Source organism: Actinia tenebrosa, unplaced genomic scaffold, assembly GCF_029948245.1.
Source record: "Actinia tenebrosa isolate PJP-AT-01 unplaced genomic scaffold, QUT_ActTen_1.0 PGA_scaffold2__45_contigs__length_23673736, whole genome shotgun sequence".
Taxonomy (NCBI): domain Eukaryota; kingdom Metazoa; phylum Cnidaria; class Anthozoa; order Actiniaria; family Actiniidae; genus Actinia; species Actinia tenebrosa.
In genome coordinates this window covers 21,718,240-21,731,004 of record NW_028292579.1, presented here as the reverse complement: position 1 = coordinate 21,731,004, position 12,765 = coordinate 21,718,240, and the positions used below count along the sequence as shown (strand labels likewise).

General features: G+C 37.4%; 2 protein-coding genes and 1 long non-coding RNA gene across 3 annotated transcripts in view; 2 read left to right on the top strand and 1 right to left on the bottom strand.

Annotated features, from left to right (window-relative positions):
- Positions 1-2,585: 2,585 nt before the first annotated feature.
- Positions 2,586-4,189, top strand: LOC148909602 (uncharacterized). Its single transcript, XR_016120548.1, has 2 exons — positions 2,586-2,718; positions 3,771-4,189. It is a non-coding gene; the product is annotated as an uncharacterized LOC148909602 (long non-coding RNA).
- Positions 4,190-5,122: 933 nt separating this feature from the next.
- LOC148909601 (metalloreductase STEAP4-like) lies at positions 5,123-10,050 on the top strand. The gene is made up of 2 exons (XM_089033738.1): positions 5,123-5,221; positions 6,982-10,050. Exon 2 carries the CDS (start codon positions 6,989-6,991, stop codon positions 8,405-8,407), a length of 1,419 nt encoding a protein of 472 aa, XP_088889864.1. The 5' UTR covers positions 5,123-5,221; positions 6,982-6,988; the 3' UTR covers positions 8,408-10,050.
- LOC116303039 (scavenger receptor cysteine-rich domain-containing protein DMBT1) overlaps positions 8,750-12,765 on the bottom strand; it is a 25,682-nt gene continuing 21,666 nt past the window's right edge. The window contains exons 15-18 of the mRNA XM_089034203.1: positions 12,174-12,288; positions 11,813-11,973; positions 11,247-11,505; positions 8,750-8,907 (exon numbers count right to left, since the gene is read on the bottom strand). Of these exons, the coding sequence (XP_088890329.1) occupies positions 8,750-8,907; positions 11,247-11,505; positions 11,813-11,973; positions 12,174-12,288 (693 nt within the window). The remainder of the gene's footprint in view (positions 8,908-11,246; positions 11,506-11,812; positions 11,974-12,173; positions 12,289-12,765) is intronic.

Genomic DNA, 12,765 nt, shown 5'->3' with positions numbered 1-12,765 from the left:
ATTAAGCATTCGTTTTTAGTTGGTGCTTTCAGCTTTAAAATGCCACTTTGTGCTGACAAACCACTTGTCTAGATTTAGTAGTCAGGAAAATGCTGAAAATTTGAAATCTTGTTGAAACTACGTGAGAATTTGTAAAAACAGAACAGATTCGGTAATTTTTAATCTACTAATATCTTCATATCAATCAAGCTTTCTCACAACTCTGATTTTAGTGTCTTCTTGTGAAAGAAGCCAAAAATGTTTCTGCAACGATGAAACCGGGAAAAAAGATGTACGCATTCCATATACGCTCAGAAAAAAAAACCTTGGAAAAACTAAAAGACTGGTGCCTGAAAAACAAACAAAAAATGAAAAACAACTTCTCTCGTAATGACGCCGGAAGAGAAATTGACGGAATCACAAGCGCGAGAGAGGAAGAGCCCGTTCACCTCAAGGCCCTTTGGAACAGAGCGAGGGAAGATGCATACTTTGTATGAATTTTATTAATGAAATTTATTTTTATTTTTTGGTTTGTATTTGCTGCGATCTCATATAAAAATTAGATGTAAAAACGGGGTAATACCGTATAAATAACCAACATTTACTATAATTAATCATGATGATAATGTCCAAAAAAGAGAGTTTGTCAGTTACATTTATAGGCACTTTTTACTGTAAGAAAATTAGCTCAAAAATATAACGTAAAAACGATGAATCGAATTGATTACAGTTTTAATTTTTTTTCTCTTATAAAAAGATACAAGTAACCATATGGAATGCTTTTAACAATCATTAGGGGCAATAGTTTTAAGTTTAGTATGTAATTATTCTGTTATCAGAACATTTTTGATTATCCCCTTAAGAAGAATTAGCAGCACACTCCTCTCGCTATCGAAACAATTTCCTGATTTTACTTTATTTAATTGACATTGCCTTGGGACATGAGATATTAAAAAAAAAATTCAATGGCGCATCCATCGATAAAATAATGCTTCACGAGGGAGAGGGTCTTTGTACGCCTTTTCCACGCCACAGAATTATAATTACTAGTCGTAAAGTTAAGATTGATCGAGAAAATAAAGACAAAGGGAATATGTTCAGTTCTTGCTTAAGGCCTTCTAACAATGTTCATTGTATTAGCTTAAAACATACCATTTGACTTGAATTCTTACCCTTGCGAACCCTTGCGATTAGGTGAAGAAATATCTTATGTTGAATGATATTCACTATGTCGTGTACGTAGATTTTAAAAGTGTCAACCATATTGCATGGTGGTTTGTAACAACTCTGTTGTCTGTCATATGCATATTTGATGTTGTTTACTGTACGTGATGGGCAATCATTTTTAGGCCAATACCACTTTCTGCCTATAAGACTCGAAGACTTTAATGAATATTAGCAAATAGTTTGACACTGTGGACAATTATTGAGGAAGTGAGTAGCCTAGACTTGAAATTATAGTAGACTAACTTCGGCATAAAAACTAAAATTTAGGGGCCTATAAGTTGAAGATTTAGCAGATATTGGCAAATAGTGGGGGAAGGGCTATGCCGGCCCCCAGTTCCTCCCCCCTCCCCCCTCCCCCCCTCCCCCCTCCCCCCTCCCCCCTCCCCCCTCCCCCCTCCGCGGTCTGTGGTTCATCGTACGTGCCCAATAGCAATACGGCGGTGTTGTTTGTGCTGAAGCTACAACAAAATGCATCCTGTTCATAGTAAAAACCTATTTGACCCTATGCGGCAAGCACCAGGAAATCTGTAGTCATCTGGCTGTATAAGTTATTTGCTTATAAATAAGTTCCATTTGAAAAGGATTTTGATATAAATGTAACGTCAGTCTTTGTTTTAGCTTTGTCTAGAGAAGGCATTTAAATCAAAGGAACAAAATATCAGCCAGGGAGTGGCTGGATGACCTATTTTGTGAGAAACAACAAAAGCCATTTCTTGTTATCATTCTGTTTACTGACTTAGGGACGGAAAGGGGAGTATCAGAACCAGCGGGAATTCTAACTATGAAGGGAAACATTTTCCCCTTTCACAAACAATTGCTTTACTTCTCTTCGTTTTATACTAAGTTCTTTCGTGCTTCTTTTCTTTTTCATTACTTTGCTTTATTATTTCTCCCTTTCCCTCTTCTATTCATCTTTACTGTCATTTCCTTCTTGAACAAAACGTCCAGAACTATAGACAAAGCAAGTTCTATCACCAAAATTCACACAATGTCAAAACACGAATAAAATAACAAAATGATCAACGAAAATCTCGAAAAATAGAAATAACAGTAATGATAACTACACTACAAAGAAAACAATATAAACACTTTCCTAATCTCCTAGATCATTTAGAAATATGCCCAAATCTATCTGAAAATAGAGGAAATCTTGGGTGTATGTACACAAAATGTTTACTGATCTGTTATCGTGCTAACGCCCCCAGCAACACTACTTATTATCTTCCCAATTAACATTTAAATCGCATGTCTTTATTCTATATTAAAACTGAACAAATCTTGATGTTTACTATTCTTTCTTTCACATCAAAAGATAATCCACCAGACACGCAAAGATTAGCCCGAGGTTTACTGACATTTAAGGCAGTGACGCACAAATATCACGTTATCTTTTCACAGCTTAACTTATAAAATCCCTTCAGTTGGATGCAGATAAAAACCAAGTGTAACCGTCTATTTGTTCCAAGGGATTTTAACCAAGGTTATTTGTGTCTTCTAAAAATATTTTCTAAGGTATGCGATAACTAACAACACAACAGTAATAGTCTTTGGATTTTTAATTTTAAGCTAAAAATAGGTTTATCGTATAAATAAGATTTTCCCCATTTCAATCTAAAACAATGGAAAAAAAATAACTTTAAGGCTGAGGTTTCAAAAACTAAGATAGCAAAAGTTGAGGTATAGCTTTGATGATGTTTGCGCACAGCTAGGAGACGAACGATGAGTACGTACATATTTTACTTTATTCTTAAATAACTAGTCTTTTTACATTTTATCTAAAAACAAAGTTTCTCTGTGGCGACTGTTCACCTGTTTTTTTAAAACAACGACAATAAAGAAAATTAGCTTTTAAAGTATAGACAAAAATCGAATTATAGCTTCAAGTATATTTGTGCAAAAATTCGAAAATATATTAACTAGACAGTTTCTCTTTCTTTCTTCTTGTTCAGTCAAATTTATCAAAATCCAAGAAATGCGCAATATTGTTTTTACAAAAGTTGGACAATATAATAATGAAAAATATCTTTTCAAGGTTAAAAAATACTATTAAACATAATTTTAACAAAATAGGACAAACATTTTTTCTATTTGAACCACCTTTTTCAAGTTTATGTCATTTTTAACTTTTATATACATGTACAGCAACAACACCCGCAACGCGTAGATTCTTAAAAATATTCACGTGTTCAAGTGAAGTTACGAGGAAGTTGTTATGATTGTTGTTGTGCATTTCTTACTTTAACATTTTTTATTTGTAAATATATGTTCTGAGGCTAAACCTGGGTGTAAAATCAAGGAGTGGTATTGTGCGAATTCCAAAACGTCACGTGTTTTAATCTGAATGTGGCGTCGCGATTTCTTTTGACGGTCTTTTTGAAAGCCATTCGTCAGCGCTTGCGCCCTTCTAAATCAGTCTTAAAACCTTACCGCACGCCCACGCTCTGCAACGTAAAAAACCCTTCTAATGTACAGCAGTTCATTTGCTTGATTTATTTTACTGTGTACACTCGCGATCCCTAACATATCATAGGAATATTATACAAACTATCCATATAATTATTAAGTTTCAGAACCTATAAGACCTTGAAGATGGACAAGATACTCATGATTATCAGCCTATGCGTTCTCTTTTTGTTCTTCATCTCACGAACCACATCAGACGAATTGCAGTCAGATGCAATTGAAAGAAATGACTTTGAGGTGGAAAAAGAAGCAAAGAGCTCTAGCTGGATCCCAGGCCCTCTTTTCAAGAGAAGACCTGCCGCCGCCTACTCAAGTCGACGGCGGCACGGGCGCTTTGGTCAATTGGGAAAATAATTTTATGTAAAATTATGAATCAGATTAAGATATGAATTCAAACAAATGCAATTAAATGCTTCTTTTTTTGTGCGTACCATATTCTATCCACAGTATAAGCGCAATAAATGTAAAGAGTTACAGAGGCCATTGCTTTTAGACACAATAAAAAACACAATAATCGAGATGAAGAATATGAACTATCAAGGGTTTATAACAATCTGTTGACCTCACGTTTCGATTTGTCATCTAACGCTTCAGACGAAATACATCCAAATTCAAGAATTGTTGTTCTGAGTCTGCAAATAATTTAAGAGAATGTTTTAGTCAGTCTCTATACGGCTACCCTACACTTCATATTCTAGCTGGAAAACACACATTTGATTGATTGTTTGGTTGCTCTTGGTTGGTTGATCGATTGATTTGATTGATTGGTTTGTTTGGTTGGTTGATCGATTGATTTGATTGATTGGTTTGATTGATTGGTTGATCGGATTGATTTGTCGATTGATTGGTTTGATGATTTGGTTCGTTGATTGACTGATTGGTTGGTTGGTTGGTTGACTGATTGGTTGGTTGGTTGGTTGGTTGATTGATTTTTTGATTGGGTGGTGGGATTGATTTATCTATAAGTATTGCCCGGTGGACAGAGAAAGGCTTGTACAGAGCAATGCTCCATCACGAGGTGTTAACTATTGAAGTACTAATTTATAGTCATTGATTGGAGTAAATTAGCTGATGTTGCATGTGTGTGTAACATTTAGCGCGTATGGATTAGACGTAAAATAAAAAGGGTATTGTAATAACAAAAAATGGGAATTCGAATGCACTAAGAAAATTTACATGACAAGATGGTCAACTGGTCTAGGTATGTTTATTTCTTTTTTGTTTCTTTTTTAAACGGTTTTAAAAAAGCCTATTTTGTGCATACGTTTCCCATGAACTCAAACATACAAAATGACATGCTTTCTTGGACATATGTCCTAAGCTTGACGTTCCAGGCTGAAAAGGTTAATGTAACACAGATACCTTTCTCTACAAATCATAGCCCTCCTTCAATATTGTCTGGCATGGTGACCTTAATGACGTCCTCGTCTAAAATCAAAGTAAACCAATGAAGCGATCAGATAAGCGTCAGTGCAAAGTCCTTTGCTAGCTACGCATCCAAAATATAGCTCAGTCTATCTTCTCAGTTGCTTAGTTCTTCAATTGAAAAAAGGTGAGTGGTGTAGAGATGGTCGACACAGCTTACATAAGGGCCTAACGTATTATTACTCTATTACCTGCGGAGTGTGGTGAAAGGAGGGCGGAAAATAAAGAAAGCATCAGACGATTCAGAAGAAAATGTTTACAGCTTTGATGATGAAATTCAGAATAGCATGAAGACGATGTCCCTCAGAAATTTCGGACTTATACTTTAGGCTTTATTTACTTGCACACGAATTAACAAGTTTACATTATGAATTACGGGAAAACACTTTAAATTACAGGAGTTAGAAAAGACAAAAGATTACAAACGTGAATTAATTAAGTGTGCAGTGGTGGTCAAAGTAGTATAAACTTTTGAGTTAAGCACCACTGATTTCATTAACTCACAATATTTAAAGTACATCGCACATATGTGTGGGCCTGACAACGCTGCTTTCACTAAGAAGGTTCGGTTTAGCGAAACCGAGTAAGAAATACTATAGCGGAGACCCCTTGCTAAAGATTGGACAGCTGCTTGGAACGTCAGTTGATCAAGCGAAGAGACTGTTTAAAACTGAGTTCAACAGGGTGATCCATCAGCGGTTCACCCTGGCTCTTAGTTGACTAAGTTAACATTTGAGAAATATACTGAACTGCACTGTATTATACTAACTTTCTGAAGGAATAATAGGCTATAAACTTAGGGACCGCAATTGCTGAATACATCCTCGCAGTCAATATGGAAAAAAATGTTTTGAATTTAATTTTAAGTCAGTTTCCTGCTGCAATGCCGTTCGCGTTTATATCCGGCGTACTAGTACCTTATCTAGTTACCTAGGTTTGGAAGAGGCATTCATTGTGATATTGATTTATTTTTTAGCGAACGCAGCGACCTGGTCGTAACGGCTCGAAACAAATGTTTTTAAATTTACGTTTCTTGCTGTAAAGTCTTTTCCTTGCATTGAATAGATCGAAACTGTTTTGCCTTCACATTGTCTGGAGTATTTGTACTGTGTATCTATACTAATTTTAGAAATTTGGTACTGAGAGGTTTTTATTGTGATTTCATTGTGGATTTATTTCATTTGAGGCTTTGACCCGTATTCTGCTTATCCAATGATAGCCGTCAAACTTGACAAGACGTTTGTGTTGCGGATATTCAGTGTTAGAGTAGTTTGACATTAGTCAAATTCAACTAATGGTCTATTATCAATGCTGCGTTTTGATTGGATAAGCTTGTACTAGGCTATATGAGTTATAAACTACTAGTATCGGAAAGTGCGGGCTTTGAAAACCAAAACATTAAATTTAACTTTAATTCAAAACTTGTTTGCATCTATATATTTGAACTACTAGTTGGATTTGACTAAAAACGATTGTAGTCCTCTTGCCCTCATGGCCCATTCGGGCTCAACGACTGATAGCTAAATATCCTGATCCTTTTATGCGTATTAATTTCCCAATGAACAAGTTAAAAAAAAGGTTATTGATATCACTAGATTGTAAAATAATTGCGCACAACCAAAGACAGAAAGTTTTAGAATTTAAAGAAAAAATATGAGCTTTAGGCTGAAAGGGAACTTATAGCCTGCGTGCAGCCGGACTTTTCTCTCGTATAACTAACAGTTAGTTAGTTCGGCTGCATACAGGCTACGAACTTACTACATTGAAAGATTCAAGCAACTGTAAAAAATAGACAAATAGAATCAGTATGTTACTCTTCCCCCAAGGCAACAACAATGTCTTAATATAGATATATCTATCTCAAAAACCTGCTATCATTATTTCCAGGCTCATTATGTCGAACATCGTTGAACTTCAGACTATTAATGACAGCTTGGGTAGTTCAGATAGTACTCCAGTAATCATCGTTGGAACGGGTGATTTTGGGAGAGCGTTGGCTACCAGGCTTCACCGCTTTGGAATCCCAGTTGTGCTTGGCTCTAGTAACCCAAGAATCGTCGAAGCAAAAATTATCCCACATGGAGTGGAAGTTCTAGAGAACGAAGAGGCATTGAAGCTTGGCAACGTTGTGGTACTTGCAGTACATCGACAACATTATGAAGAAGTCACGGAAAAACATCAGACAGACCTCAAAGGAAAGATTGTCGTCGATGTTAATAACCCACCAAAGAAAACTGAGGTTTCAAGTGCTGAGTATCTGGCTCAGCTTATACCCGAGTCGAAAGTTGTAAAAGCCTTGAATGTCATATCAGCCTGGGCACTCGAGTCTGACTCGTTTGGTGGAAGTAAGCAAGTCCCATTCTGTTCCAATAATGCTGATGCACGCCGAGTAATAAACCATTTGATTCGTGATATAGGTTTTGAACCTATTGACCGAGGTAGCCTCAAGACAGCTGCAGAGCTAGAGTCCATACCTTATCGATTTTTCCCAACTTGGATCAAGCCCGTCATATTTTCCTTTGTTCTCTTAATTTTGATTATTTGTTTTGAATTTCTGCGCCGTTTTGTGAATAATGGAAAGGTGAATATCAAGTGGGAAGGCTTTCCAATCAGCAAGCTTAACGTCTATCTGGCCTTTAATTCCATAGGTCTTCTGTACCTGGCCTACCTTCCTGGTTCCATTGCTGGTATCTTTCAGCTTATCAATGGTACCAAGAGGAAACGTTTCCCAGCGTGGCTGGACGAATGGATGAAGGCTCGCAAGCAGCTAGGGTTACTGGGGTTCTTCAATGCTTTACTGCACGCTATTATGGCACTGCTTGCGATGAATTCAGCGTTCGCAGGATCTTTCTATGAGAAATCTGGTCATTTTAACGTCCAAAACCAAACCATCCATGTGGCATCAAGGCTGAGCCTGAACGGGGAATTATCCATGTTTTTTGGAATCGTCGCCTTCTCTCTCCTCTGCATCCTTGCCGTGTGTTCTCTACCAAGTGTAATCGATACTATGAGCTGGCGTGAATGGAATTTTGCGCAGTCAGGAATAGGCCACATAATGCTGGGATGTGCAATTAGCCACATGGCGACAATGGGAGGCTTTGGCATGGCACATAGAGGTTGGAAGTTTCCTTCCAACTACTTTCTACCCTCAGTATTCTACATTGAGTTATTCCTGGGTTTTGCAGTGATATTTCTCAGGGTTTTGCTTTATATGCCCTGTTTATACATCCCGCTGCAGAAAATCCGTCATGGATGGGAAAGAGTTAGTGCAAGGCAGAAGGGAGAAGAGTGCGAAAAGATCATGCAAGTGTGAGATCTTGGCGATCATTACAACCGTAGATTTGGAATAGCAGACTGAAAAACTGTGATCCCAGTAAATTAATCTCATATCGTTTGAATGTCGAGCAAAAACTTTGATTTATTTCTCCAGACTTTCGTTAGATTAGTGTATGTAATAGGACTCCATGCTGTCCAATTAAGAAATAATTGGACAAGGAAAATTTCGAGGACTGACAAAATTGGATGAGGCTGTAGGCCGAAAAAATAATTAGGGCACAACACCAGCATCATCATAATTGTGATTACAGCCACCGACATTTCCCCATCCATTGTGAGGACAGCTTCCTAGTGAAGCCTCTGAGCCTGTACGTGCCATTTATCGTAGCCATACTTTACCCGTTCCTCGTCCACGATGCGAAAATCCCACAGCTTTAGCGAAACCCATTTGGCGACATGCAACCTTCGCTTCCTCCATGTGCCAGTCATAATTACACACTGTTCCCCATTGACCCTGGTGATACACCTCCACAAGACCTTTGGGGGAATCACACATTCAGTTAACGGATTTACTATCGGAAGAAAATACTAAATAGTCTACTAGTATGAAACACATCTTTACTTTATCGTGGTAAGATATGCAAGCTTGCTGAAAAAATACGACACTCGTATTTCTAAAATATACACTCAACTGATGATGTACTTTATTTCCAAAAAAATCTTCATAAATTGTTATCTGAGGCAATCCTGTGCACAGAACAAATTTTGTCTAGCTTATTAAATAAAGTAATTAAAATCAGAACTTTGCAACCGAAGAAATAAGACAATGTAATAGATATACATCTACTATTACATTGTATAAACTATTATCCTCTGAAAATGTCTACAAAAAACATTTCAAACTTTATACAAATGATCTTCTGGTTTAGTTAAGTATTGTTAAGTAATTTATCCCGCGCTACGGCAGTAACGCAAGTCTGATTACTCTAAAAAGTCAACGAAAGCCTGTTTGTTTCTCCTCCATAATCTCTTCCTCATAGTCACTTGGATTTAGGCATACGATCATCTATATCACAATCGTTCCAGGCATACAGCAGCCAATTCAATATTGATTCCTCGGATATGTATAACAACCGGCATGAACAAATTTCAACCAATGTCAGGGACGTAGGCAGGATTTTGCCTGGAAAGGGGTTTCAGGCAAATCCTGTTTTCAGAACATCGGTAATTCGAACTCATCACGAGACTATATTTCTACAGCGGGAGTATGGGAAGGGCCATTGGCCCCCCTTGCTACGCCCCTGAAGATATTCAATTTCTTTCATCTTTTATTATGGGAGAGAACTATCGAATTACAATATATCGAATATTGAATCCTTAAGAAAACGTTTGACAACCTTGAAAAAAATAATAGCCTTAAGTCAAATATAAGCCTACATTTAATAAACTGGATAGTATAAATGTGTTGTTAAAATGAATACGAATGTTGAAAGAAATATACCAAGATATCAATCTTACCGAGCTTCACAGCTTCCCAGTTGATTACATTTGCAGTGATTGAAGTTAGTTAGGTCAAAGCATGTAAAACGGACATTGACACTACAGTGTGTGGCCCAGTATCCTGCCACTTCAGTTAAAAATCAGTGTAACTCCCTTTTATTAAAAGCTAATGCATTGAAACCCGATCAAATTATGAATCAATTATTCTGCAACATAATAAGAACAAATTTTTCATTTGTATCCTTTGTCTTTGGTTCGCATCGCAGTTTTAACAAAGTGGTTTGGAGGTCCAGTATCCTGCCACCTGTTCCAGAATCCTGCCACTGCCAACAACCGTGTGGTTTATTGAGATCCCTGAGTTGTTTAGGTGCTAAATAGCAAAAAGGCATTCTAAATACGCGCTTAATAGTTTCTTTCATTAAAAATTGCAAAACAAGTTAGATATCATTCATCGCCTTGAGCAATAATTCCAAACGGCTCTTGTGACTTTCACTCGCAATACAACATTTTCATGTTATAAGATCCGCTTATTGATATTACAATCTGAGACACAAACAAATAGATCCCAGTTTGAAATAAAGTTCTTATCAATTTAATACTCCTAAATGATTATTTCTAATTTTAAAATTGTAAATTTAAGAAATTAAGCGCGTTACGAGTCCGCTTTATTTATCTATTTACTGCATAAACAGCACGAACACATTAATGCATAATGCGCGAAATGCACAAATGTCTCGCTTGGTAACAACAACTAGATAAATTACATTAACTTCATTTAAAACACACTTCATATCCTGCTAATATATCGCATACATTATTCACAGCCAAAGCAACATACAAAACAGCCAAAGCAACATACAGCACTTCTACTGCCTTATCAATATCAGTACATAGTTCTAAGAACTTCCTAGGCAAAGGAATACAGATCTTTATTCAATTTATAAGACAAAGAAGAAGTCGAAAGATGAGCTGGCAGGAAAAAGGGCCCCCCAAGCCTAACCTTTGTCATTGTTTCTAGAGCGTAGTATTCAAACAAAAACTTATTTAATGGACCTTTCGCTAAGTTTATGAATGTTTTCATCATTATTCTTTCATCACATGAAAAATCATAGCGATCCCAGTCGCATTTCGTATGTTTTGAGTTCATTTATAATCATTGGTAATTTCACTGCGCAGTAAAGAGCCTAATTTTAGCCATGATAAAGTTTACCTAACTGCTCTTTTCTTCTCCTCGTTCCCGAATGCGTTGTCCAAAAAGCCCGTCAAAACTGTCTTCAGAAACCGGAAGTGTTCGGCTAATCATTGGATAGCTTCGGATTAAGTAGAAAAATAAAGCCGACGAGATATTTTAAGTTGAATTTGTTTTGGCAGGATACTGGGCCAGACACTGTACACAACACCAGCATCCCTTGTGTGACCATTACAGTAGTAAGAGTTGACATTTCCCCATCCATAGTGAGAACAGCTTCCAAGCGAGGCCTCTGAGCCTGAACACCCCATCTTCCACAGCCATATCTTACCCGTCCCTCGTCCATTGTACGAACGTCCTACAGCTTTGGTAAAACCAAGTTGACGGCATGCAACCTTGGCATCATTCATACCCCAGCCATAACGACATACCGTTCCCCATTGACCCTGGTGATAAACCTCTTCGAACCCCAGAAGTATTCAACACCATATATCACAATCCTCTCGTGATGAAAGACGGCCTCATCCCAAGGATGTGCAATGGTCAGTCCTACTATTCTACAAGATGGAAAAGCTATTTCCCTGAATAGTTATTGTTGCTCCCTTCTCCAAGGTTAAAGTTCGAAGACGTTGAGGGAATTATAGTGGTGACACTTGAAGATAGAAATAAGGAAGAAACGGGTAATTTGCCTCACGCAATATATATAGTCGTTGCACCCATTTCATTAAAGGTTCGACTGTTACAACTGGTTACCGTTGGCGCAGCATTCGACGCTGGTGAGAAACAACCCACAGGATCAGTAGAGGAATCAGTAGTGTTAATCAGTATTCCTGCCGCAAAGGATGTCGTTTCTGTAAGTAATGCTCGACCAGGTCTCGGTTCATCTTTTCTTGCTTGTACTTTTGAAACATCTTCTGGCGAACAATAATGTGACGGCGAAAAGTTTAGAAAGGTTGCTTGATATCATGATCGATACCAGAACAAATGCACACGACACCAGCATCATATGTGTGACCATTGCACCAAGAGGGAACGCTTCCCCATCCATTGTGAGAACAGCTCCCAAGTGACGACTCTGAGCCTGAACAACGCATCCAATACAGCCATATCTTACCCGTCCCTCGTCCATATTGCCAAGGTCCTAGAGCTTTTGTAAAACCAAGTTGACGACATGCAACCTTGGCATCATCCATGCCCCACCTACTATCACACACTGTTCCCCATTGACCCTGGTGATATACTTCCACAAGACGAATGTGGATAACAGTATTTACGTTATTCTACTTCATTTGATATTCTTAAACCTGTTTAGTTTCAAGAGTATTAGATAACATAAATATAGTTATGTAATGTTCGAAAGCAAAAATGCACCCACAGCAAATTATAATGGAAATTTAGGAATCAGACAAATGAAACATTTAAAAATTATTTGTCATACAAACTCACGTCCACCTGGAACGAATTGTGATCACCTCATTATCTACTTTGCTAAAATTAATTTTCTCGCCACTTCACATTGTCTTCTACTGCGTCTCCATTATCACACTATCAATAATATAAAACAACACACGAAAGTATTGCATGTGGAATTAATTCGTAAATCAATTGAACGGGGCATTGCATCCAATACTATATAGCATTTCTATAAACAACTCAAACATCTATGAAATCTATATAAAACCACGGCATTTGATAGACAGCCAATG